Source organism: Bombina bombina, chromosome 11 (assembly GCF_027579735.1).
Source record: "Bombina bombina isolate aBomBom1 chromosome 11, aBomBom1.pri, whole genome shotgun sequence".
NCBI classification, from domain to species: domain Eukaryota; kingdom Metazoa; phylum Chordata; class Amphibia; order Anura; family Bombinatoridae; genus Bombina; species Bombina bombina.
Window position 1 is genome coordinate 124,170,469 of NC_069509.1, and position 25,316 is coordinate 124,195,784.

Sequence of the window (25,316 nt, forward strand, 5' to 3'; positions counted from 1 at the left end):
GTAACAGTTTAAATAATAGAATCCAACTGAGAACCAAATAAATTATTACCTTGGAAAGAAAGAGATAGTAATCTAGATTTAGATGTCATATCAGCATTTGTTATGTTCTGTAAAGTTATGTGGTAGAACAGGTGGTAAATAAGTTTAGGTACCTAGTATCCGCTATAGTAGGACCACTCAGCCTCACACCAAACCTTGGATTCACACAGATTTAACTTACAGGAATCCGGTTTTGCTCATTGAACTGAGGGTCACTACTGCAGGGTACAGAGTGAAAACGGAGCTGTCACGCAACCAGGTTACAGGATGCCTGTATTTCAACAGATAGGAGGAGTATCTATAGATAGAGTAGGTAGTTAATCAACTAATTACTTAGTGATTAAATGATATAGCTGACACATATACAAAGAAGACAGGAAGTGAAATGGAATGTAATACAAACAGATGTAGTACAAAGAGATATTGTAATTAGGCCAAAATGTATTTGTTAGGAATTCAGCACTTCAGGGAATATCATATGTAGTTAGAATGATATTTTGGATTATGTTATCAGATATAGATTATGCAAGGATAGGATAGTAACAAACGATAAGTCACTTAGTAAGGTTCAAGGTGGTCACAGCAAATGATGTTAATCAAGCAGCAGTTCAAACAGAGTAGGCAATGTAACAGGTAGTTGAAGTTAATCCTGCATTTTAGTGATAGTAACAGTCATTGAATACAGTGCTTAAGTAGTTTGCTTATTTGAGAGACATAATGATATCCAAATAGAGTAATAAAATATACAGACCAATTCCTGATGGTTATTTGGAAGGCTAAGTCAGAGCCAGATGAAAAACCTTACGGTATCCTGAATGCTTGTTTGTAGAAAGGACACAGCGCGGTACACGCGCTGCAGACACGCTGAGATGCCGGGTGTGACGTCACAGCCACCCGGTGTAACAGTTAGGGAATTGAAAGCAGCTCCTTTGGTTCCTAAGAAACTGTAAGTAATAGAATAGGCACACCGGCACACAGCAATGAAAGATTAATGTAGGCTGCAAAGTTTCAAAGCAACAAGTAAGAAATCCCCACAGATTGAGGAAAGGGCTAGGTGTCTTCAGAGAGGAGTCACATAAAGTAACTGATTCAAATTACCAAGCGAGGAGCATAGAGAGGAGGGGCCTTAAATAGGAAAAGAGGATTCAGAATTAAAGGGACAGGATTGTATTAGTGAATACCCTGACAGCATTCCAAGATTTAAGCTTCCTATCTAAAGGATCTTTAAAGGAAGTACTATCTTTTAACGGAATAGTGATTCGTTTAGCAAGAGTAGAAATAGCCCCATCAACTTTGGGGATCTTTTCCCAAAACTCTATTGAAATTGCTGGTAAAGGATACAATTTTTTTAAACCTTGCAGAAGGATTAAAAGGAGTACCCGGCTTATTCCATTCCTTAGAAATCATATCAGAAATAGCATCAGGAATAGGAAAAACCTCTGGAGTAACCACAGGAGGTTTAAAAACAGAATTTAAACGTTTACTGATTTTAATATCAAGAGGACTAGCTTCCTCAATATCCAAAGTAATTAACACTTCTTTTAACAAAGAACACATATACTCCATTTTAAATAAATAAGTAGATTTGTCAGTGTCAATATCTGAGGAAGGATATTCTGAATCAGATAGATCCTCATCAGAGGTGGATAATTCATTATGTTGTTGGTCATTTGAAATTTCATCAACTTTATGAGAAGTTTTAAAAGACCTCTTACGCTTATTAGAAGGTGGAAATGCAGACAAAGCCTTCTGAATAGAATCAGTAGCAAATTCTTTAAAATTCATAGGTATATCATGTACATTAGAAGTTGAAGGAACTGCAACCGGCAATGTACTATTACTGATGGACACACTATCTGCATGTAAAAGTTTATCGTGACAACTATTACAAATGACATTAGGAGATATAATCTCCACAATTTTACAACAAATGCACTTAGCTTTGGTAGAACCAATGTCAGGCAGCAAAGTTCCAACAGATACTTCTGAGGCAGGATCAGATTGAGACATCTTGCAAAATGTAAAAGAAAAAACAACATATAAAGCAAAATTATCAATTTCCTAATATGACAGTTTCAGGAATGGTAAAAAATGCAAATAGCATAGCCCTCTGACATAGAAAAAGGCAAGAGGCAAAAGCAATGGGGCAATAAATAATGAAAAAAATTTGGCGCCAAGTATGACGCACAACGTAACTGAAAATTTTTTTTGTCGCCAACCATGTCCGGAAATGACACACTTGCGTCACCAACGACGCAACCGTGTGAAACCTCTGCGTCAATTACCCAACAAAGTATAGCATTTGGTGCGCCCGCAAGCCTAAGTCAGCCCTCAATTTGAAACAAAGTAGTCAATTGAAAAAAAGACTAAACCCCAGGTAAGAAAAATATTTCTTAATATTAACTTTCCCCAAATATGAAACTGACAATCTGCAAAAGGAAATGCATGAACCTGACTCATGGCAAATATAAGTACAATACATATATTTAGAACTTTATATAAATGCATAAAGTGCCAAACCATAGCTGGGGTGTCTTAAGAAATAAAAACATACTTACCAAAAGACACCCATCCACATATAGCAGATAGCCAAACTAGTACTGAAACAGTTATCAGTAGAGGTAATGGTATATGAGAGAATATAGTCGATCTGAAAAGGGAGGTAGGAGATGAATCTCTACGACCGATAACAGAGAACCTATGAAAAAGACCCCCATTAGGAAAATCATTGCATGCAATAGGTGATACTCTCCACGTCCCTCTGACATTCGCTGTTTTCTGAGAGGAATCGGGCTTCAAAATGCTGAGAAGCGCATGTCAACGTAGAAATCTTAGCACACACTTACTTCACCACCTCCATAGGAGGCAAAGTTTGTAAAACTGAATTGTGGGTGTGGTGAGGGGTGTATTTATAGGCATTTTGAGGTTTGGGAAACTTTGCCCCTCCTGGTAGGATTGTATATCCCATACGTCACTAGCTCATTGACTCTTGCCAATTACATGAAAGAAAAGCTGGTATTGCAAAACACTGAATTCACAACGCAACTCCGCTCCAGAGCGGAAGAGAAGTGTGTCACATGACCGGCTTCAGTAGCAACTCAACGTAAACTAAAAAGTGCGCGTTCCTACCGAAGCAAACTACAATAAAATTAAAAAAGACTGCCTCACACAGTTTAAGAGCATCAACATAAAAGTCACAAGTCACTTTGCACTTGCGTTTCTTATATACCTTAAGGATAATAATGCCTATAAATAAAACTCCAGCCTTTTCAATTACAAAAAAAAGCTCATAAACAAACACTACCACAGTGAATCAGATAAACAGTCTCACAATATGTGACATACAATGTAACCTGCACACTGCCCCATAAATCCTGACCATAAAGGATTTAATAATGTCCCATTTTTATTACTGCAGCAATAAATAAGAACTAAAGTGCAAGTCTCCCTTGACTTAGAAGACAAGAAGCACTTACCTGCAATCTAGCTGTCTTGCAGGAAGGCAGCTCACAAGGCGTGAAAGGACACAAACTCCTTGCAGAGACCTGTAGAAAAAAGAAAGAACAGAGTAAACAACTCTGACTTTCTATACCTAGGGCAGCAATATGTTAGGAAACCAAGTAAGCACAAGCTTACAACTTCCTAACTGCTTAAAAGCCACCACTACTCTGCTGCAGAGATTGACTTGGACACAGCTAAACCCCAAATCCTTGCTTGCAGGGAAAAGTATCCAAAAAAAAGAAATGAATTTCTTCAGACACCAAACTTCATCTCCTCCATTGACAGAGGCAAAGAGAATGACTGGGGATTATGGGTAGGGGAGTCACATTTAACAGCTTGCTATGGTGCTCTTTGCCTCCGCCTGCTGTCCAGGAGTGATATTCCCATTAGAAATTAAATGACATTGTGGACTCTCCAATTACTTTCCGACTATATGAATTCCTTAGACCTCTAACATTGTTTGAGTCACTCTAACAATACAAACATATCCCAATCTCACATCTCCTTAATATATAAATTACTTAGAAGCTCCTTCCCATAGGCCCTCATATGTAACCAAGTGGGAAAAAGAACTAAATGTAACATTTCCTGATAAACAAAGGAAGAAAATGTTCTATATGACTTAAAAGTCATCTGTTTCCCCCGTCATAGCGGAACTTAATTATAAAATCTTCTCTCGTTGGTACCTGACCCTGCAAAGACTACACAGCATTTTCCCAAGCACATTCCCACTCTGCTGGAGACATTGTGGAGAAAACGGCACCTTGTCCCACATTTGGGTGTCCTGCTCTCAGGTGAAACCCTACTGGGTCTCCATAACTAAACACATGAACACTGTCTTGGGCACGACACATGCTGTATATGGAGGTGTAATCATTACAGCTGGTCCTGTAAACGGAGCCACGCTGCACCTATAACGGCTTGTGGGGAGAAAATCCTATTGTGAATCAAATTGAAAGGTGAACCGGGAGTCGAGAAGAGACAGTAAGACTTCACTGCAGTCACCTGCTCTAACGAATTTCGTTGATGTGCTTGTTTTATATCTGCTATGCAGGTGCCCTTGTTTTTACATTTGAATTCTTGTCATTAAATTATTTCACTTGACTCCAGTTGCGCTCGTTCCTTCAGCTTTTTTTGTCTTCATATGAGGGGTCACTTCTGATACACCCCCATGAGAGCAGCACACACCATCAGACAAGTTTGAGTGTGAGGTTGGATTTTACCACTAACGTGTGAGGTTGGATTTTACCTTCATAGTTCTTTATTTTATTTTGTGGATCTTTCTATACATCTGGAATATTATTTTGAAATGATTGGACATATTATACATTTCTGTGTGGACTATAACATATGCCCTATATAGCTGTTTGACTAAGGTACATTTTTGTGTATGATATCTATGTACAATTATTGTAACATTTGCTACTTTTAGCCTTTTAAATCCACTCATTCCATTCACTCCTACTTAGAAGCTCTGATTATTACTTTTCCTTTTTGAAACCACCTCCTATGCAAAATATGGATTGGGCTAAATGTCTGTTTAAAAAAAAAAAAAAAGTTTGGGGACTACATAGTTAAAGTTTGATACCGTTGATGACTTCCTCTATGGCAAGGAGGCTATAAATTAAGGTTACCCTTAAGTTTGCATTGAGGTACTGTATAAGTTAGACACTTTCAACCTGTGTATAATTGTATGCTATTTGCTATACAAGAAATGTACCCTATAGTAATAAGTTAGATGATCTTAAATTTCTGTTCCCCCCTTTATGGATGACAGGCATGTAACTCTTTGTTCATATGTAATTCATCTCTGAAACTGAAATAGATTTTGTTCCAAAAATGCCTATGTAGCAGTGCATACTTCTTCAATGTCTAACTCTTTGCTTAAATTCCATGTAAAATTGTAAGCAAAATAACTAATTATTCCAAAAATGTCTTTGTAGATATGCACACTCTTGCAATGTTTGTAATTGCGTATTAACCTCAATAACAAAAGAACAAAAAAAGAAGCAAATGTGTCAAAATAATAGAATTTGGTAAAGGTATGAAATGATGACCAAGTAAGCTGCCTTGCACATCTGTTCAATGGAAGCTTTATATCTAACAACCCAAGAAGCGCTGACTACTCTGGTAGAATGAGCAGCGATTCATTCAGGGGTAGACTTCCCCACAACTAGGTACGCTACGCAACCCAAACCTCAAGCCACACTGCCAAGGTGATTGAAGTAGCTTTCTGTCCCTTGTCTGAGAGATAAACAAGGAAGCAGAAATTTTGAATTCTTTTGAGGCTTAAAGATACAGTTTCAAGGCCCATACTACATCCAATATAAGAAATTATCTCTTCTTAGCATCTGTTTTTTGGGGCGCTGGACAGAGAGATGGGAACATTTCCTAACCGATGTTTTCAGAAGAAACAACTTTAAGAAGGAAAGAGTAGTTTGTTCTTAAAACTGCTTTATCCCGATTTCATTTTTTGTTTTTAAAGACAGGTAAGGAGAATCACAAGATCACTCTTCTGGTTAAGTAATGGCTAAAAGACAGAGAACCTTTTCAAGACATTCAACAATTGAATGTCCAGAATATGCATAGATTCAAATGGCTGAGCCTAATAACTAGTCTTATCCAGACCAAATCTAGAACAAAGGCTTTGAATGTCAGACAGTCTTGAAATCCTTCTTGTGATATAAAACTGAAAGGGAATACATTTTGCCTAGAAGGTAATTGGCTTATAAACCCTTAGCAGCCCATCCTAGAATATAAAAAAAATTAAAGGATTTGAAAAACCTGAAAAAGTTTAACGGGTAATTCTCAGACTTACACTAGGAAAGATAAACTTTCCAGACTGTGTGATAAATTAGTCTTAACAGGTATGGGCTCAAACGGAGCTTGCTGCAAAACAGGAAGAACAAGGTTGAGGCTCCAAGGAGGAGCAACAGGTTTGAATACAGGTCTTATTCTAGTCAGAGATTGAACAAAAGACTGCACGTCCGGAATATCCACTAATCTCTTATGCAGTACGACCGATATGGCCGAGACCTAACCCTTTAGAGAACTGGCGGACAATCCCTTCTCCAAACCATCTTGTAGAAAAGACAGGAGTCTAGTAACCTTCACCTTGTGCCATGGAAGACCACGTTCCTCACACCAATGAAGGCAAGTCTGCCATACCTTATGTTAATGCACCGAGTAACCAGCTTACGAGCCTGAATTAAAGTGTCTATAACTATTTTGCTGTAGGAATGGCCTTGCATTAGAAGGTCCACCTGAGAAGGTAACCTCCATGGAGGGGAGCAGGACATCCTCACCAGATCTGCAAACCAGGTCCTTCGAGGCCAGGATAGCACTATTAGAATAGCCAGAGCTTGATCCTGCTTGATGTGAGCTACTACTTGAGGGAGAAGAGCCGATGGAGGAAAAATATATATGAGCTTGAACCTACATGGAACCACTAACGTGTCTATTAATTCCGCTTGAGGATCCCTCTATATCAAACCCGTACCTGGGTAATTTGGTATTGAGATGAAAAGCCATGTGCTCAATTCCTGGAAGCCCCCATCAGAGAACACCTTGGGGTGGAGAGACCATTCCCCCGGGTGAAAGGATTGTCTGCTTAGGAAGTCCGCTTCCCTGTTGCCCAACACCGGATGTGGATCGCTGAAAGAAGACAGTTGTTGGCTTCTGTCCATTGTAGAATTAGAGACACTTTCTTCATTGCTAGGGAACTTCTTGTTCCTCTCTAATGGTTAATGTAAGCAACTGAAGTTATATTGTCTGACTGGAATCTGATATACTGGGCAGAACAGAGCTGGAGCCATGCCCTTAGAGCATTGTGAAGTGCCCAAAGCTCCAAGATATTGATCGGAAGAGAAGATTCTTCTTGGGACCACGTCCCCTGAACCTTCCTGGGACCTCAGATTGCTCCCCAGTCTGAAAGGCTGGCATCCGTAGTCACAATCTCCCAGGAAGGTCTCAAGAAGCCCGTGCCTAGGGACAGGTGATCTTGACAGAGCCACCAAGAGGGCGAGAGTCTCTCGTAAGGTTGTCTAGAACAATCTGTTGAGACAGTTTTAAATGATCGCCGTTCCATTGCCTCAGCATGCATAGTTGTAGAGGTCGAAGATGGAAGCGGCAAAAGGAATCATGTCCATGGTAGACACAATGAGGCCAATTACCTCCATGCACTGAGCCACCGAAGGATTTAACGGGGCCTAAAGGGATAGACATGCCGCAACAAGCTTGGAACGTCTCTGATCTGTCAAAAAGATCTTCATGGTCACTGAGTCGATGATAGTTGCCAGAAATACAACCCTGGTACTTAGAACCAGGGAACGTTTCTCCAGATTTATCTTCCATCCGTGAGTCCGAAGGAGACAAAGAAGAGACTCTGTCTAATAGCCTGCCAAAGGAAAAGATGGAGCTTGAACCAAGATATCGTCCAATTACAGAGCCACTGTGATACCCTGAGATATGGCCACTGCTAGGAACGCTCCCAGAATCTTCGTGAATATCCTGGGAGCAGTAGCTAAACCAAATGGCAAGGCTATGGACTGGAAATGTTGGTCCAGGAATGCAAACCGTAGAAACTGAAAATGATCCCTGTGAATCGGCACGTGAAGGCAAAGATCCTTTAGATCTATTATCTTCATGAACTGTCTGTCCTGAATCAAGGGAAGGATGGACCTGATAGTCTCCATTTTGAAGGAGGGAACCTTGAGAAATTTATTGAGACACTAAGTCCAGAATTGGGCGATACTTCCTCTCCTTTTTGGGAACTACAAAAAGGTTTGAGTAAAACCCCAGACCCCTTTCTGAGGTGGGCACTGGGAAGATCACTCCCAAGGAGGAAAGGTCCAGCACACAATCTAAAAAGGCTGCCATTTTCTCTGGTCTTGTAGACAGTTTTGACAGGAGAAATCTGCCCCTTGGAGGGCGAGATCTGAACCCTATTTTGTATCCTTGGGATACAACATCTATAACCCATGGATCTTGAACATCCTGAACCCACGCCTCTAAGAAAAAAGACAGTCTGCCCCCTACTTGATCTGGTCCCGGATCGGGGGCCAGTCCTTCATACAGACTTTTAATCTGTGGACTTCTTGACCTATTTGGATTTGTTCCAGGGCTGGCCAGGCTTCCAATTACCCTTAGCCTGTTCAGGTATGGAGGACTGAGTCCGCTGGGATTTATCTGACTGAAAGGAACGAAAATTAGATGACTGGCGACCCTTAGTTTTTTCTTTCTTATCCTGAGCGAGGAAGGCACCCTTCCCTCCTGTCAGCGTGGAAATTATGGAGTCCAGGCCTGTCACGATCAAAATATTTCCCTTAAACGGTAAGGAAAGAAGTCTGGTCTTAGATACCATATCCACGGACCACGGCTTTAACTAAAGAGCCCTGTGCGACAGAATTGCAAAACCTGAAGCCTTAGCATTCAGGCGGAAGGTACAGCATCTCAAGGTCTGACAGTCTCACTCTGACACGTCTGCCAGAGACCTGAGGAGAAAGGAAAACAGTGTAAAACCTTGATACTGATTTTCCCAGGAGGTGATAGCATTAAATCACTAGATAGAGGTCAGAGATCGTTCCCTGCAACATCTAGAAGCTACATTTCACCACAACACTCACTGAGAGGAATCGATGGCTACTCAAACACCTCAGTCCACTCTTAAAGGGAAATTACCCATTAATGGACTATTTTTCTTCTAACACTTCTCTCTGCCATCATCCTAAAGTGACGAAAGGCAAAGAATTATTGGGGGGGATTGGTGAAGTGGGAGGGATATTTATAGCCTTTGACTGGGTGTCTTTGCCTTCTCCTGGTGGCCAAGTGTTGATATTCCCAACAGTAATGAATTAAATTGTGGACTCTCCCTGCCTATGGATATATATATATATATATATATATATATATATATATATATATATATATGTGTGTGTGTGTATACAGACCTCACTCTATGGATTTTAGACAAACTTCAGTGTTTCTTAATTTATTTACCAAATAAATAAACACTGAAGTTTGTCTGAAATCCAGCGAGTGCGGTCTATATACTTTCTATTTTTGCCCCTGCTGGCACCCTGTTTCCCTGTTTGTTGTCATATTTTTGGTTAGTGAGAGTACAGTTCCCTAGTGTGTATGTGTATATATATATATATATATATATATATATATATATATATATATATATATATATATATATATATATATATATATATATATATATATATATATATAGTGAATATAGAAAGTCTACACACCCCTGTTAAAATGTCAGGTTTCTGTGATGTAAAAAAAATGAGACAATAATATGGTTGCATAAGTGTGAATCCCCTTTTATATCTGGGGATGTAGCTGTGTTCAGAATTAAGCAACCACATTAAAAATCATGTTAAATAGGAGTCAGTACACACCTGTCATCATTTAAAGTGCCTCTGATTAACCCCAATTAAAGTTCAGCTGTTCTAGTAGGTCTTTCCTGACATTTTGTTAGTTGCATCCCTCAGCAAAAGCCATGGTCCTTAGAGAGCTTCTAAAGCATCAGAGGGATCTCATTGTTTAAAGGTATCAGTCAGGAGAAGAGTACAAAAGAATTTCCAAGGCATTAGATATACCATGGAACACAGTGAAGACAGTCATCATCAAGTGAAGAAAATATGGTGCAACAGTGACATTACCAAGAACTGGATGTCCCTCCAAAATTGATGAAAAGACGAGAAGAAAACTGGTCTAGGGGGCTGCCAAGAGGCCTACAGCAACATTAAAGGAGCTGCAGGAATATCTGGCAAGTACTGGCTGTGTGGTACATGTAACAACAATCGCCCGTATTCTTCAAATGTCTGGGCTATGGGGTAGAGTGGCAACACGGAAGCCTTTTCTTACAAAAAAAAAAAACATCCAAACCCGGCTAAATTTTGCAATAACACATCTGAAGTTTCCCAAAAGCATGTTGCAAAAGGTGTTCTGGTCTGATGAAACCAAAGTTGAAATTTTTGGCCATAATTCCAAAAGATATGTTTGGCGCAAAAACAACACTGCATATCACCAAAAGAAGACCATACCCACAAAGAAGCATGGTGGTGTCAGCATCATGCTTTGGGGCTGTTTTTCTTCAGCTGGAACTGGGGCCTTAGTCAAGATAGAGGGAATAATGAACAGTTCCAAATACCAGACAATATTGGCACAAAACCTTCAGGCTTCTGCTAGAAAGCTGGACATGAAGAGGAACTTCATCTTTCAGCATGACAACGACCCAAAGCATACATCCAAATCAACAAAGGAATGGCTTCACCAGAAGAAGATTAAAGTTTTGGGATGGCCCAGCCAGAATCCAGACCTGAATCTAATTCAAAATCTGTGGGGTGATCTGAAGAGGGCTGTGCACAGGAGATGCCCTCGCATTCTGACAGATTTAGAGTGTTTTTGCAAAGAAGAGTGGCCAAATCTTGCCAAGTCAAGATGTGCCATGCTGAAAAACTCATACCCAAAAAGACTAAGTGCTGTAATAAAATCAAAAGGTGCTTCAATAAAGTATTAGTTTAAGGGTATTCACACTTATACAACCATATTATTTTAGTTTTTTTTTATTTACCTTTACCTAAAAGATTTCAGTTTGTTTTTCAATTGAGTTGTACAGTTTATAGGTCACATTAAAGGTGGAAAAAGTTCTGAAATGATTTATCTTTGTCTCATTTTTTTTTACATCACAGAAACCTGACATTTTAACAGGGGTGTGTAGACTTTTTATATCCACTGTACATACATACACACACACACATATACATACATGTATATATATATATAATTACCTGAAGGTAACAAAAATAACTGGTCGTTTTAAAGATTAAAGAAGTTTATACAGTATAATGCTTTACAAATTATTCATATTTTAAATGGTGCTTCCCCAAAAGCTGGAATAAAGAAATTCAGAATTTTATTTCACTTACCTGATGAGCTTGTTCCTTCATGATACTATGTGAGCCCATATTTGAGGCTATCCTTTACATTGCTTACAGTATTACACTATTTTCTTTTTGTTACATGTTCTTTTGCATTTGGAAGTTGTGTAGATATAAAACGAATACCCACCCCCAACACATATAAAATCCACCATTACGCTAAAAGATTAAATTTAACAATGAACACATACAAGCGCAGTATACAAACACCATCAAATGCCAGATCACAGAATAGGTTTGCATGCACATATAAAACAGTTGCCAATCATTTATATTGCTTTAAAAACATTTTAGAATATCTTCTGGAGAGAAAAGAATATCCACCAAGAAATGAACGATTATATTTAAAGGGATACTAAACCCTGTTTTTTTTGTTTTTTTTCTTTTATGATTCAGATAGAGCATGCAATTTTAAGCAACTTTCTAATTTACTCCTATTATAAAATTTTCTTCTTTCTTTTCCTATCTTTATTTGAAAAAGGCATCTAAGGAGCCCGACAATTTTTGGTTCAGACCCTGGACAGCACTTGTTTATTGGTGCTGTCCAATCAGCAAGGACAAACCAGGTTGTAAACTAAAAATGAGACGGCTTCTAAACTTACATTCTTGCTTTTCAAAAAAAGATAGCAAGAGAATGATAATAGTTGTAAATTAGAAAGTTGCTTAAAATTGCTTACTCTATCTGAATCATGACAGTAAAAAATTGGGTCCAGTGTCCCTTTAAATGCAGACAAATCAAACAGTAGAATTCAAATAATACATAATGCCATACTGTATATAAACAGTAAATATGAAACATATAGGCTTACCTATTACTGATTCAACTGTATTACTAGTTGGGTAGAATGGGAGAGCTTTGGCATTAACACTTGATAGCGCTGTAGGGGATGAACTATCTGAGCCAATACTGGATGCCAGACTAGAAGTTATACTGGAGGTTATACTGGATGCCAGTGGGTTAACCACTGAAAAAACACTGAGATGGCTCTGTTTAAAAAATATATAAATAAAATAAGCAAGATGCATTTTGGCATGTAAAATAAAAAGTAATGGAAATATAATAAAATGAAAAACATAATTCAGCAGCCTATGGTGACAAGGTGATCAGAAACCATGTTGGAGCTAAAGAGGTGTATTTTGTAGGCTGGTATACCTTTAATTAGAAAAATGTAAAACATCTCTAGAGATTTTGTTCTGTCAATTATTTAATAAAACTGTGTACCCAAAAAAGTGATAAAAATATAATGATAATTATTTTACACACCTGTTTTCAATTTAAATGGTTTCTTTAAAATCCGTTTTATTTATTTTTATATATATATATATATAAATAAAAATAATATGTATATATATATATATATATATATATATATATATATATATATATATATATATATATGTATATATATATATATATATATATATATATAAATAATATGTATATATATATATATATATATATATATATATATATAAATAATATGTATAACAAATAATGTTTAATTGCTGATATATAGTATTGATTTTTTTTAGCACAAAAGCGATAGATTTGTCAACCAGGAGACCTATATAAAGGTATTATCTATAACAAAACATAATTTTATAAATCAATTACAAAACTTAAACAGTATATCTGCATCTTAAAAAGAGTGGCCAGAATTATAGTATTTAATTAAGCAAGTAAACATGAAAAATAGAGATCTAAATATTTAGCACAAACACATCTTTAATGACCTGCCCATCTCCAGTAGTACAATTGTGATCTGATTAGTTATTTGCATCAAAGCAGCATTAGGAAAAGTTGGTCATGCTAAGAAAACAGGGCAAGGTTTTATAATCTTTAAATCACTTTTTACTCATGCCAATAGAAAACATAATTTATGCTTACCTGATAAATTCCTTTCTCCTGTAGTGTAGTCAGTCCACGGGTCATCATTACTTATGGGATATTAACTCCTCCCCAACAGGAAGTGCAAGAGGATCACCCAAGCAGAGCTGCTATATAGCTCCTCCCCTCTACGTCACACCCAGTCATTCGACCGAAAACCAAACGAGAAAGGCGAAACTATAGGGTGCAGTGGTGACTGGAGTATAATTTAAAAATTTAGACCTGCCATAAAAAACAGGGCGGGCCGTGGACTGACTACACTACAGGAGAAAGGAATTTATCAGGTAAGCATAAATTATGTTTTCTCCTGTTAAGTGTAGTCAGTCCACGGGTCATCATTACTTATGGGATACCAATACCAAAGCCAAAGTACACGGATGACGGGAGGGACAGGCAGGATCTCTATACGGAAGGAACCACTGCCTGAAGAACCTTTCTCCCAAAAACAGCCTCCGAAGAAGCAAAAGTGTCAAATTTGGAAAATTTGGAAAAAGTATGCAGAGAAGACCAAGTTGCAGCCTTGCAAATCTGTTCAACAGAGGCCTCATTCTTAAAGGCCCAAGTGGAAGCCACAGCTCTAGTAGAATGAGCTGTAATCCTTTCAGGAGGTTGCTGTCCAGCAGTCTCATAGGCTAAACGTATTATGCTACGAAGCCAAAAGGATAGAGAGGTAGCAGATGCTTTTTGACCTCTCCTCTGTCCAGAATAAACGACAAACAGGGAAGAAGTTTGGCGAAAATCTTTAGTTGCCTGTAAATAAAATTTCAGGGCACGGACTACGTCTAGATTGTGCAGAAGTCGTTCCTTCTTTGAAGAAGGGTTAGGGCACAATGATGGAACAACAATCTCTTGATTGATATTCTTGTTAGTGACTACCTTAGGTAAGAACCCAGGTTTAGTACGCAGAACTACCTTATCTGAATGAAAAATCAGATAAGGAGAATCACAATGTAAGGCTGATAACTCAGAGACTCTACGAGCCGAGGAAATAGCCATTAAAAACAGAACTTTCCAAGATAATAGCTTGATATCAATGGAATGAAGGGGTTCAAACGGAACACCCTGTAAAACGTTAAGAACTAAGTTTAAGCTCCACGGTGGAGCTACAGTCTTAAACACAGGCTTAATTCTAGCCAAAGCCTGACAAAAAGCCTGAACGTCTGGAACTTCTGACAGACGTTTGTGTAAAAGGATGGACAGAGCTGAGATCTGTCCCTTTAAAGAACTTGCAGATAAACCCTTTTCTAAACCTTCTTGTAGAAAAGACAATATCCTAGGAATCCTAACCTTACTCCATGAGTAACTCTTGGATTCGCACCAGTGTAAGTATTTACGCCATATCTTATGGTAAATTTTCCTGGTAACAGGTTTCCTAGCCTGTATTAAGGTATCAATTACTGGCTCCGAAAATCCACGCTTTGATAAAATCAAGCGTTCAATTTCCATGCAGTCAGCTTCAGAGAAATTAGATTTTGATGTTTGAAAGGACCCTGAATTAGAAGGTCCTGTCTCAGAGGCAGAGACCAAGGTGGACAGGATGACATGTCCACTAGATCTGCATACCAGGTCCTGCGTGGCCACGCAGGCGCTATTAGAATCACTGATGCTTTCTCCTGTTTGATCCTGGCAATCAAACGAGGAAGCATCGGGAAGGGTGGAAACACGTAAGCCATCCTGAAGGTCCAAGGTGCTGTCAAGGCATCTATCAGGACCGCTCCCGGGTCCCTGGACCTGGACCCGTAACGAGGAAGCTTGGCGTTCTGGCGAGACGCCATGAGATCCATATCTGGTTTGCCCCAACGTCGAAGTATTTGGGCAAAGACCTCCGGATGAAGTTCCCACTCCCCTGGATGAAAAGTCTGGCGACTTAGGAAATCCGCCTCCCAGTTCTCCACTCCTGGGATGTGGATCGCTGACAGGTGGCAAGAGTGAGACTCTGCCCAGCGAATTATCTTTGATACTTCCATCATCGCTAAGGAACTCCTTGTCCCTCCCTGATGGTTGATGTAAGCCACAGTCGTGATGTTGTCCGACTGAAACCTGATGAACCTCAGAGTTGCTAACTGAGGCCAAGCCAAAAGGGCATTGAGAACTGCTCTCAATTCCAGAATGTTTATTGGAAGGAGACTCTCCTCTTGAGTCCATGATCCCTGAGCCTTCAGGGAATTCCAGACAGCGCCCAAACCTAGTAGGCTGGCGTCTGTAGTTACAATTGTCCAGTCTGGCCTGCTGAAGGGCATCCCCCTGGACAGATGTGGCCGAGAAAGCCACCATAGAAGAGAATCTCTGGTTTCTTGATCCAGATTCAGCGTAGGGGACAAATCTGAGTAATCCCCATTCCACTGACTTAGCATGCACAATTGCAGCGGTCTGAGGTGCAGGCGTGCAAAAGGAACTATGTCCATTGCCGCTACCATTAAGCCGATTACCTCCATGCATTGAGCCACTGACGGGTGTTGAATGGAATGAAGGACACGGCAAGCATTTAGAAGCTTTGTTAACCTGTCCTCTGTCAGGTAAATTTTCATTTCTACAGAATCTATAAGAGTCCCCAAGAAGGGAACTCTTGTGAGTGGTAAGAGAGAACTCTTCTCCTCATTCACTTTCCACCCATGCGACCTTAGAAATGCCAGTACTAACTCTGTATGAGACTTGGCAGTTTGAAAGCTTGATGCTTGTATCAGAATGTCGTCTAGGTACGGAGCTACCGAAATTCCTCGCGGTCTTAGTACCGCCAGAAGAGAGCCCAGAACCTTTGTAAAGATTCTTGGAGCCGTAGCCAACCCGAAGGGAAGAGCTACAAACTGGTAATGCCTGTCTAGGAAGGCAAACCTTAGATACCGGTAATGTTCTCTGTGAATCGGTATGTGAAGGTAAGCATCCTTTAAATCCACTGTGGTCATGTACTGACCTCTTTGGATCATGGGTAATATTGTCCGAATAGTTTCCATCTTGAACGATGGAACTCTTAGGAATTTGTTTAGGATCTTTAAATCCAATATTGGTCTGAAGGTTCCCTCTTTTTTGGGAACCACAAACAGATTTGAGTAAAACCCTTGTCCGTGTTCCGACCGCGGAACTGGGTGGATCACTCCCATTAGTAAAAGGTCTTGTACACAGCGTAGAAACGCCTCTTTCTTTATCTGGTTTGTTGACAACCTTGAAAGGTGAAATCTCCCTTGTGGAGGAGAAGCTTTGAAGTCCAGAAGATATCCCTGAGATATGATCTCCAACGCCCAGGGATCCTGGACATCTCTTGCCCAAGCCTGGGCGAAGAGAGAGAGTCTGCCCCCCACTAGATCCGTTTCCGGATCGGGGGCCCTCACTTCATGCTGTCTTAGGGGCAGCAGCAGGTTTTCTGGCCTGCTTGCCCTTGTTCCAGGTCTGGTTAGGTTTCCAGCCTTGTCTGTAGCGAGCAACAGCTCCTTCCTGTTTTGGAGCAAGTTGATGCTGCTCCTGCCTTGAAGTTACGAAAGGCACGAAAATTAGACTGTCTAGCCCTAGGTTTGGCTCTGTCTTGAGGCAGGGCATGGCCTTTACCTCCCGTAATATCAGCGATAATTTCTTTCAAACCGGGCCCGAATAAAGTCTGCCCCTTGAAAGGTATGTTAAGTAATTTCGATTTAGAAGTTACATCAGCTGACCAGGATTTTAGCCACAGCGCTCTGCGTGCCTGAATGGCGAATCCGGAATTCTTAGCCGTAAGTTTAGTTAAATGTACTACGGCATCAGAAATAAATGAATTAGCTAGCTTAAGGGTTTTAAGCTTGTGTGAAATCTCATCTAATGTTGCTGAGTCAAGGGTCTCTTCCAGAGACTCAAACCAAAATGCTGCCGCAGCCGTGACAGGTGCAATGCATGCAAGGGGTTGTAATATAAAACCTTGTTGAACAAACATTTTCTTAAGGTAACCCTCTAACTTTTTATCCATTGGATCTGAAAAGGCACAACTATCCTCCACCGGGATAGTGGTACGCTTAGCTAAAGTAGAAACTGCTCCCTCCACCTTAGGGACCGTTTGCCATAAGTCCCGTGTGGTGGCGTCTATTGGAAACATTTTTCTGAATATAGGAGGGGGTGAGAAAGGCACACCGGGTTTATCCCACTCCTTAGTAACAATTTCAGTAAGTCTCTTAGGTATAGGAAAAACGTCAGTACTCGTCGGTACCGCAAAATATTTATCCAACCTACACATTTTCTCTGGGATTGCAACTGTGTTACAATCATTCAGAGCCGCTAACACCTCCCCTAGTAATACACGGAGGTTTTCCAGCTTAAACTTAAAATTTGAAATGTCTGAATCCAGTTTATTTGGATCAGATCCGTCACCCGCAGAATGAAGCTCTCCGTCCTAATGCTCTGCAAATTGTGACGCAGTATCAGACATGGCCCTAGTATTATCAGCGTACTCTGTTCTCATCCCAGAGTGATCTCGTTTACCCCTAAGTTCTGGCAATTTAGACAAAACTTCAGTCATAACATTAGCCATGTCTTGTAGAGTGATTTGTAATGGCCGCCCTGATGTACTTGGCGTTACAATATCACGCACCTCCTGAGCGGGAGATGCAGGTACTGACACGTGAGGCAAGTTAGTCGGCATAACTTCCCCCTCGTTGTCTGGTGAATGTTGCTTAACATGTACAGATTGACTTTTATTTAAAGTAGCATCAATGCAATTAGTACATAAATTTCTATTGGGCTCCACCTTGGCTTTTGAACATATTGCACAAAGAGATTCCTCTGTGTCAGACATGTTTAAACAAACTAGCAATTAGACTAGCAAGCTTGGAAATACTTTTCAACTAAATTTACAAGCAATATGTAAAACGTTACTGTGCCTTTAAGAAGCACACAAAAACTGTCACAGTTGAATAACAATGAACCGGATTCGTTATAGAAACCAAATTTAGCAAAGGATTGCACTCATTAGCAATGGATGACTAACCCTTAATATCAGAAAAAAACGGATAACAATTGAAAATATAAGCGTTTTTATCACAGTCAAAGCACAGTCTCACAGGTCTGCTGTGAGTGATTACCTCCCTCAAAACTAGTTTTGAAGACCCCTGAGCTCTGTGGAGACGTCCTGGATCATGCAGGGAGAAAAGGCAGACTGTGACTGAATTTCTGATGCGTAGTAAAAGCGCCAAAATAGGCCCCTCCCACTCACACTACAACAGTGAGGGAAGCTCAGTAAACTGTTTTAATTTAAAACAAACGACAGCCATGTGGAAAATAACGCCCAAAACAATTTTTCACCAAGTACCTCAGATAATTAAACGATTTAACATGCCAGCAAACGTTTAAAATCTAATTTATGAAATGTCATTAAAAGCCTGCTGCTAGTCGCTCACACTGCAAGTTAGGCTAAAAGTTATATGCATACAGTATTTTCCCAGTGAAGTGCCATTCCCCAGAAATACTTAAGTGTAAACATATATACATATCAGCCTGATACCAGTTGCTACTACTGCATTTAAGGCTGTACTTACATTATATCGGTATTAGCAGTATTTTCTCAGTCAATTCCATTCCTTAGAAAATAATATACTGCAACATACCTCTTTGCAGGTGAACCTGCCCGCTGTCCCCTGATCTGAAGCTACCTTACTCCTCAGAATGGCCGAGAACAGCAAATGGATCTTAGTTACGTCCGCTAAGATCATACACAAAAACTCAGGTAGATTCTTCTTCAAATTCTGCCTGAGAAGAAAACAACACACTCCGGTGCCGTTTAAAATAACAAACTTTTGATTGAAGATATAAAAAACTAAGTTTAATCACCACAGTCCTCTCACACATCCTATCTATTAGTTGGGTGCAAGAGAATGACTGGGTGTGACGTAGAGGGGAGGAGCTATATAGCAGCTCTGCTTGGGTGATCCTCTTGCACTTCCTGTTGGGGAGGACTTAATATCCCATAAGTAATGATGACCCGTGGACTGACTACACTTAACAGGAGAAAACTGTTTTATACTTATATAAGAGCATGTTACAAAAATGAAGGTTCTGTCTTTTTAACAGGAGATTCATCTACTAGACACACGTATTGTACTAGAAATAAATGTATTAAACGAGAAAATAAAAAAGGAACAGTTAAGAAATGAATGGATATTCTACATAATAAACAAACTTAAAAATAACAAAACGTGGATTTTATAACATGATACATGGATACAATGACACTCGAAAGGTATGCAAACCCAGTTAAAATAAAAAGAGTTATAAATATCATCTAACAGATATCATGATAGCAAACAAACCACTTGGTTATACAGTGAGCACAAAAGCAGCTGAATTATTGTGCACAGTAGTGATAAACCCCAAATGTAAGGTACGTTATCCAATTTGTGGCCTACACATCTCTCACACAACAATAGCTTTGTTACTGAGAAGTTAAGAGGTTTAATCACTCTTAGCACATATTTTCAATATGGCGCTATTGTTCTTGTTACATTGAGAACTGGCATGGAAGCACATGCTAGAATGATGGTAGAGATGCTGGAAGTTCCTGTTAATTTGGATTATTAAAAGAGACCAATAGTGATCCCAGTTTGTTGTTCCATTTTTTTGGGCAAAGATTAATAGGACCATTAGAAGCGCTCTAGAATACTGCTCCTTAAAAGGCGCTCAGGACTTAATACACCTTTTCTATGACGTATCTGAAAAACATACTTTATGTAAGAATTTACCTGATAAATTAATTTCTTTCGTAGTGGCAAGAGTCCATGAGCTAGTGACGTATGGGATATACATTCCTACCAGGAGGGGGCAAAGTTTCCCAAAACTCAAAATGCCTATAAACACACCTCCTTCCTCAGTTTAGTGTGTAGCCAAGAAGTGAGGTGTAAAAGAAGGAATAAAAAGCATACACAAAAAGAGGAACTGGAAAAAATAAAGTGCTTTATACAAAAAATCATAACCACAAAAAATAGGGTGGGCCTCATGGACTCCTGCCCCTATGAAAGAAATGAATTTATCAGGCAAGTTCTTACATAAATTATGTTTTCTTTCATGTAAGTGGCTAGAGTACATGAGCTAGTGACGTATGGGATATAATACCCAAGATGTGGAAAACCACAAGTCATTAGAGAGGGAGGGATAAAATAACAGCTAAATCCGCTGAAATTAAATCCAAAATTTAGTTTTCTTTAAAAAAATTACAAAAAACTAAATTCAAAGGCATTAGAATCAAACAGACAACTGCCTGAAGAACCTTTCTACCAAAGGCTGCTTCCGAGGAAGCAAACACATCAAAATGGTAACATTTAGTAAAAGTATGCAAAGAAGACCAAGTTGCTGCTTTGCAAATTTGATCAACTGAAGCTTCATTCTTAAAAGCCCAAGAAGTGGCAACTGGTCTAGTAGAATGAGATGCAATTATCTGAGATGGAGACTGCCCCACCTCCAAATAAGCTTTGTGAATCAAAAGTTTCAACCAAGATGCCAAAGAAATGGCAGAGGTTTTCTGACCTTTCCTGGAACCAGAAAAAATAACAAATAGACTAGAAGTCTTTCTAAAATCTTTAGTAGCCTCAACATAATATTTCAAAGCTCTTACCACATCCAAAGAATGTAAAGACCTTTCAAGAGTATTCTTAGGATTAGGACACAAGGAAGGAAAAAAAATTTCCCTATTGATGTTGTTAGAATTCATAATTTAAATGAAGTCCGCAAAACAGCTTTATATTGATGGAAAATCAGATAAGAAGACTCAAAAGAGAGAACAGACAATTCAGAAACTCTTCTAGCAGAAGAGATAGCCAAAACCATCCAAAAGAAACTGTAAAATCCTAGGAATTCTGAAAGAATGCCAAGAATAATTTTGAATGGAACACCATGAAATATAGGTTTTCCGATGATATATTTACCTTTAAACAGACTTACAAGCCTGTATCATAGGGCTAATCACTGAGTGAGAGAAACCTCTATGACTAAGCAATCAATTTCCATGCCTTCGAATTTAGAGATTTGAGATCCTGGTGGAAAAACATCCTTTGAGACAGAAGGTCTGGCCTTAAAGGAAGAGGCCAAGGCTGGCAACTGGACATCTGACAAAATCTGCATACCAAAACCTGTGAGGCCATGCTGGTGCTATCAGAAAAACATGGGATTGTTCCATTATGATCTTGGAGATCACCCTTGGAAGAAGAACCAGAGGCGGAAAAATATAAGCAGGCTGGTAAACCCAAGGAACTGCTAAGGCATCCACCATCTCCGCCTGAGGATCCCTGAACCTGGAAAGGTATCTGGGAAGCTTCTTGTTTAGACGAGAAGCCATCAGATTTCTGGAAGACCCCATATCTGTACAAGATGAAAAAACAAATCTGGATGTAAAGTCTGATGGCTGAGATAATCCACTTCCCAATTGTCTACACCTGGGATATGAATCACAGAAATTAGACAAGAGTGGGATTCCGCCCCAAGAAAGTATCCAAGATACTTCTTTCATTGCTGAAGGACTGCGAGTCCCTCCTTGATGATTAGCGTATGCCACTGATGTGATATTGTCTGTTTGAAAACAAATGTAAAGTTCTCTCTTCTATAGAGGCCACGCCTGAAGAGCTCTGAAAATAGCACAGAGTTCTAAAATATTGATTGGTAACCTTGTCTCTTGGTTTCCAAACCCCTTGGGTGCTGAGACCCCCAGACATCTCCCCAACCTGTAAGACTTTAATCTGTTGTGATCACAGTCCAGGAAGGACGAACAAATAAGGCCCCTTGAACAATAAGGTGGTGAACACTGAATCTATTTGGAAACCTAAAAAGGTGACCCTTGTCTGAGGAATCAAGAAACTTTTGTAAATTGATCCTCCAACCATGTTCTTGAAGAAACCACACAGTTGTTTCGTGTAAGTTTCTGCTAAATGAAAAGATTTAGCTAGTACCAAGATATCGTCCAAATAAGGAAACACCGCAATACCCTGCTCTCTGATTACAGATAGAAGAGCACAGAGAACCTTTGAAAACATTCTCGGAGCAGTCGTTAAGCCAAATGGAAGAGCAACAAATTGGTAATGCTTGTCTAGAAAAGAGAATCTCAGAAAACGGTAGTGGTCTGGATGAATCGGAATGTGAAGAAAAGATTCCTGTATGTCTATTGTGGACATGAAATGACCTTGCTGAACAAAAGGCAGAATAGTCCTTATAGTCACAATCATGAAAGTTGGGAATCTTACAAAACGATTTAAACATTTCAGATCGAGAATTGGTCTGAACAAATCTTCTTTCTTTGGGACAATGAATATATTTGAATAAAAACCCAAACCCCATTCCTGCAGAGGAATTGGAACAATCACCCCTGAAAGCTCTAGGTCTGAAACACAATTCCAAAAAGCCTGAGCCTTCACAGAGTTTGTTGGAACATGGGAAAGAAAGAATCTTCCCATAGGAGGTCTTATTCTGAAACCTATTCGATACCCTTGAGAAACAATATTCTGAATTCACTGATTTCAAACAGAAACTGTCCAAATGTGTTGAAAAAGTAGAACTGGTTTGAGGGTCGCACCTTCATGCATTCTTAGGGGCTGGATTTGTTTTTTTATAAGGCTGGTATTTAATCCAATTCGGAGATGGTGTCCAATTAGAGCCAGAGGCCTTATTGGAAGGAGAGGTATTTTGTTCTCTATTTTGATGAAAGGAACGAAAACGATTCGACTACAACACCCAAAGTAAACCATACATCCTTTAATAAAGAACTAATATATTTGATTTTAAAAAGAAAAGTTGATTTATCAATTTCAGTCTCTGAAGTAGGATGCTCTGAACCAGAGAAATCCTCATCAGCAGAAGATACTTTAATATGCTGTCGATCAATACAAGCTTTATCAGATTTATGAGAGTTTAGGAGAGACCTTTAAATTAACATTTATTTAAAGGCGGAATAGCAGTCATAGAATTCTCTATGGCTGCAGCAATATAATCTTTTATATCTACAGGAATATCATGTACATTAGACTGTGAAGGTTTAACAGTAGAAGTATTTGTACTTATAGAAACATTATCAGCATGTAAAAAAAATTTGTAACAAGGACTACATATTTGAGCTGAAGAATTAAGTTCAGATAATTTACAACATACACACTTAGCTTTAGTAGAATTGTGTTGAGACAGCTTGGTTCCTACAGCAACATCAGAGGCAGGATCAATCTGAAACATCTTGCAAAATGTAACAAAAAAAAAAAAATAACATTTAAACAAAATATCCAATTTGCTCAAAGTTGCAGTTTCAGGAATGGGAAAAAATGCTTATGATAAAAATAAGGTAATAATCAAAAGCAAGCAACTTAGCCCGCTAAGAAACAAATGAGAGCAGAGAGCAAAAGAGGGAGAGAGTTAAAGGGACAGTGAACCCTAACATTTTCTTTCATTATTTAGATATAGAATACAATTTTTAAAAAAGTTTACAATTTACTTTTATTATCAAATTTGTTTTGTTCTTAAGTTATTCTTTGTTGAAGGGATACCTAGGTAGGTAGCGTGCACATGCCTGAAGCACTATATGACAGGAAATAGTGCTGCCATGTAGTGCTCCTGCTAATGTATAACATTGTTTCAAAACTGCTGCCATATAATGTTGTGGACACGTGCACACTCATGAGCTTACATCCCAGCTGTTCAACAAAGGATAACAAGAAAACGATGAAAATTTGATAACAGAAGTAAATTGGAAAGTTGTATAAAATATTATGCTCTATCTGAATCATGAAAGAAAAATATTGGGTTTTATGTCCCTTTAACCCCTTAATGACCAACAATGTACCCTGTACGTCGTTGGTCTTTGAAAGCGGTGGAAGCGATCCTGATAGCTTCCAGACGCTTTCCTCTTATTGCAGTGATGCCTCGATATTGAGGCATCCTGCAATAACTTTTTAGCCATCCGATGCAGAGTGCGCCAATCTGTGGCCCTCTCTGCATTGGCCATCGATGGCCGTAATCATTGGTGGATGGCAGCCAATGTGGGTGGCGGGTGATACGGCCATCGCTGTCGGCCTTGCAGAGTTGAGCAGTGGGATCGTAAGGGGAGCCATCGGGAGCGCAAACGGGCGCGCACGTGCATGGGGGGCAGGTGCGTACACGGGTCGGGAGCAGGTGGGACCGCTACACGACGGAAAAATGTTGTGATAATAAGTGGGAGAGAGGGGGGAGGGAATTGCTAAATAAAAGATCTAAGGGATCTGGGTGGGGGTTGGTCTTTGGGGGGGAAGCCACACTACAGAAAAATCTAAAAAAAAACTTTAAAAAATCTATTTGTTTGTAAACTGGGTACTGGCAGCAGATGGTTAGAGAGCTGTTTGGGGGGGGGGGGGGGGGGGTCAGGGAGGTTGGGGGCTAAGGGGGGATCCTACACAGCAGAATTAAAAAAACAAAAAAAACATAATTTATGTAAGAACTTACCTGATAAATTCATTTCTTTAATATTGGCAAGAGTCCATGAGCTAGTGACATATGGGATATGCAATCCTACCAGGAGGGGCAAAGTTTCCAAAACCTCAAAATGCCTATAAATACACCCCTCACCACACCCACAATTCAGTTTAACGAACAGCCAAGCAGTGGGGTGATAAAGAAAGGAGTAGAAAGCATCAACAAAGGAAATTTGGAAATAATTGTGCTTTATACAAAAAATCATAACCACCATAAAAAGGGTGGGCCTCATGGACTCTTGCCAATATGAAAGAAATTAATTTATCGGGTAAGTTCTTACATAAATTATGTTTTCTTTCATGTAATTGGCAAGAGTCCATGAGCTAGTGACATATGGGATATCAATACCCAAGATGAGGATCTCCACTCAAGAGTCACTAGATACCATATTCCGCTGAAAAAATTAATCCACAACCCAAAAATATAAGTTTATTTTCATTTTTGAAAGAAAAAAACTTAAATCAAAAGCAGAAGAATCAAACTGAAACAGTTGCCTGAAGAACTTT

The 25,316-nt window shown here is 39.4% G+C and overlaps 1 protein-coding gene across 6 annotated transcripts in view; it reads right to left on the reverse strand.

Moving 5' to 3' along the window:
- Positions 1–25,316, reverse strand: part of UNKL (unk like zinc finger) — a 574,440-nt gene that overhangs the window by 162,321 nt on the left and 386,803 nt on the right. For all 6 annotated transcript variants that reach the window (XM_053694592.1, XM_053694591.1, XM_053694590.1 and 3 more), the window contains one exon: positions 12,305–12,482. In XM_053694592.1, the coding sequence (XP_053550567.1) occupies positions 12,305–12,482 (178 nt within the window). The remainder of the gene's footprint in view (positions 1–12,304; positions 12,483–25,316) is intronic.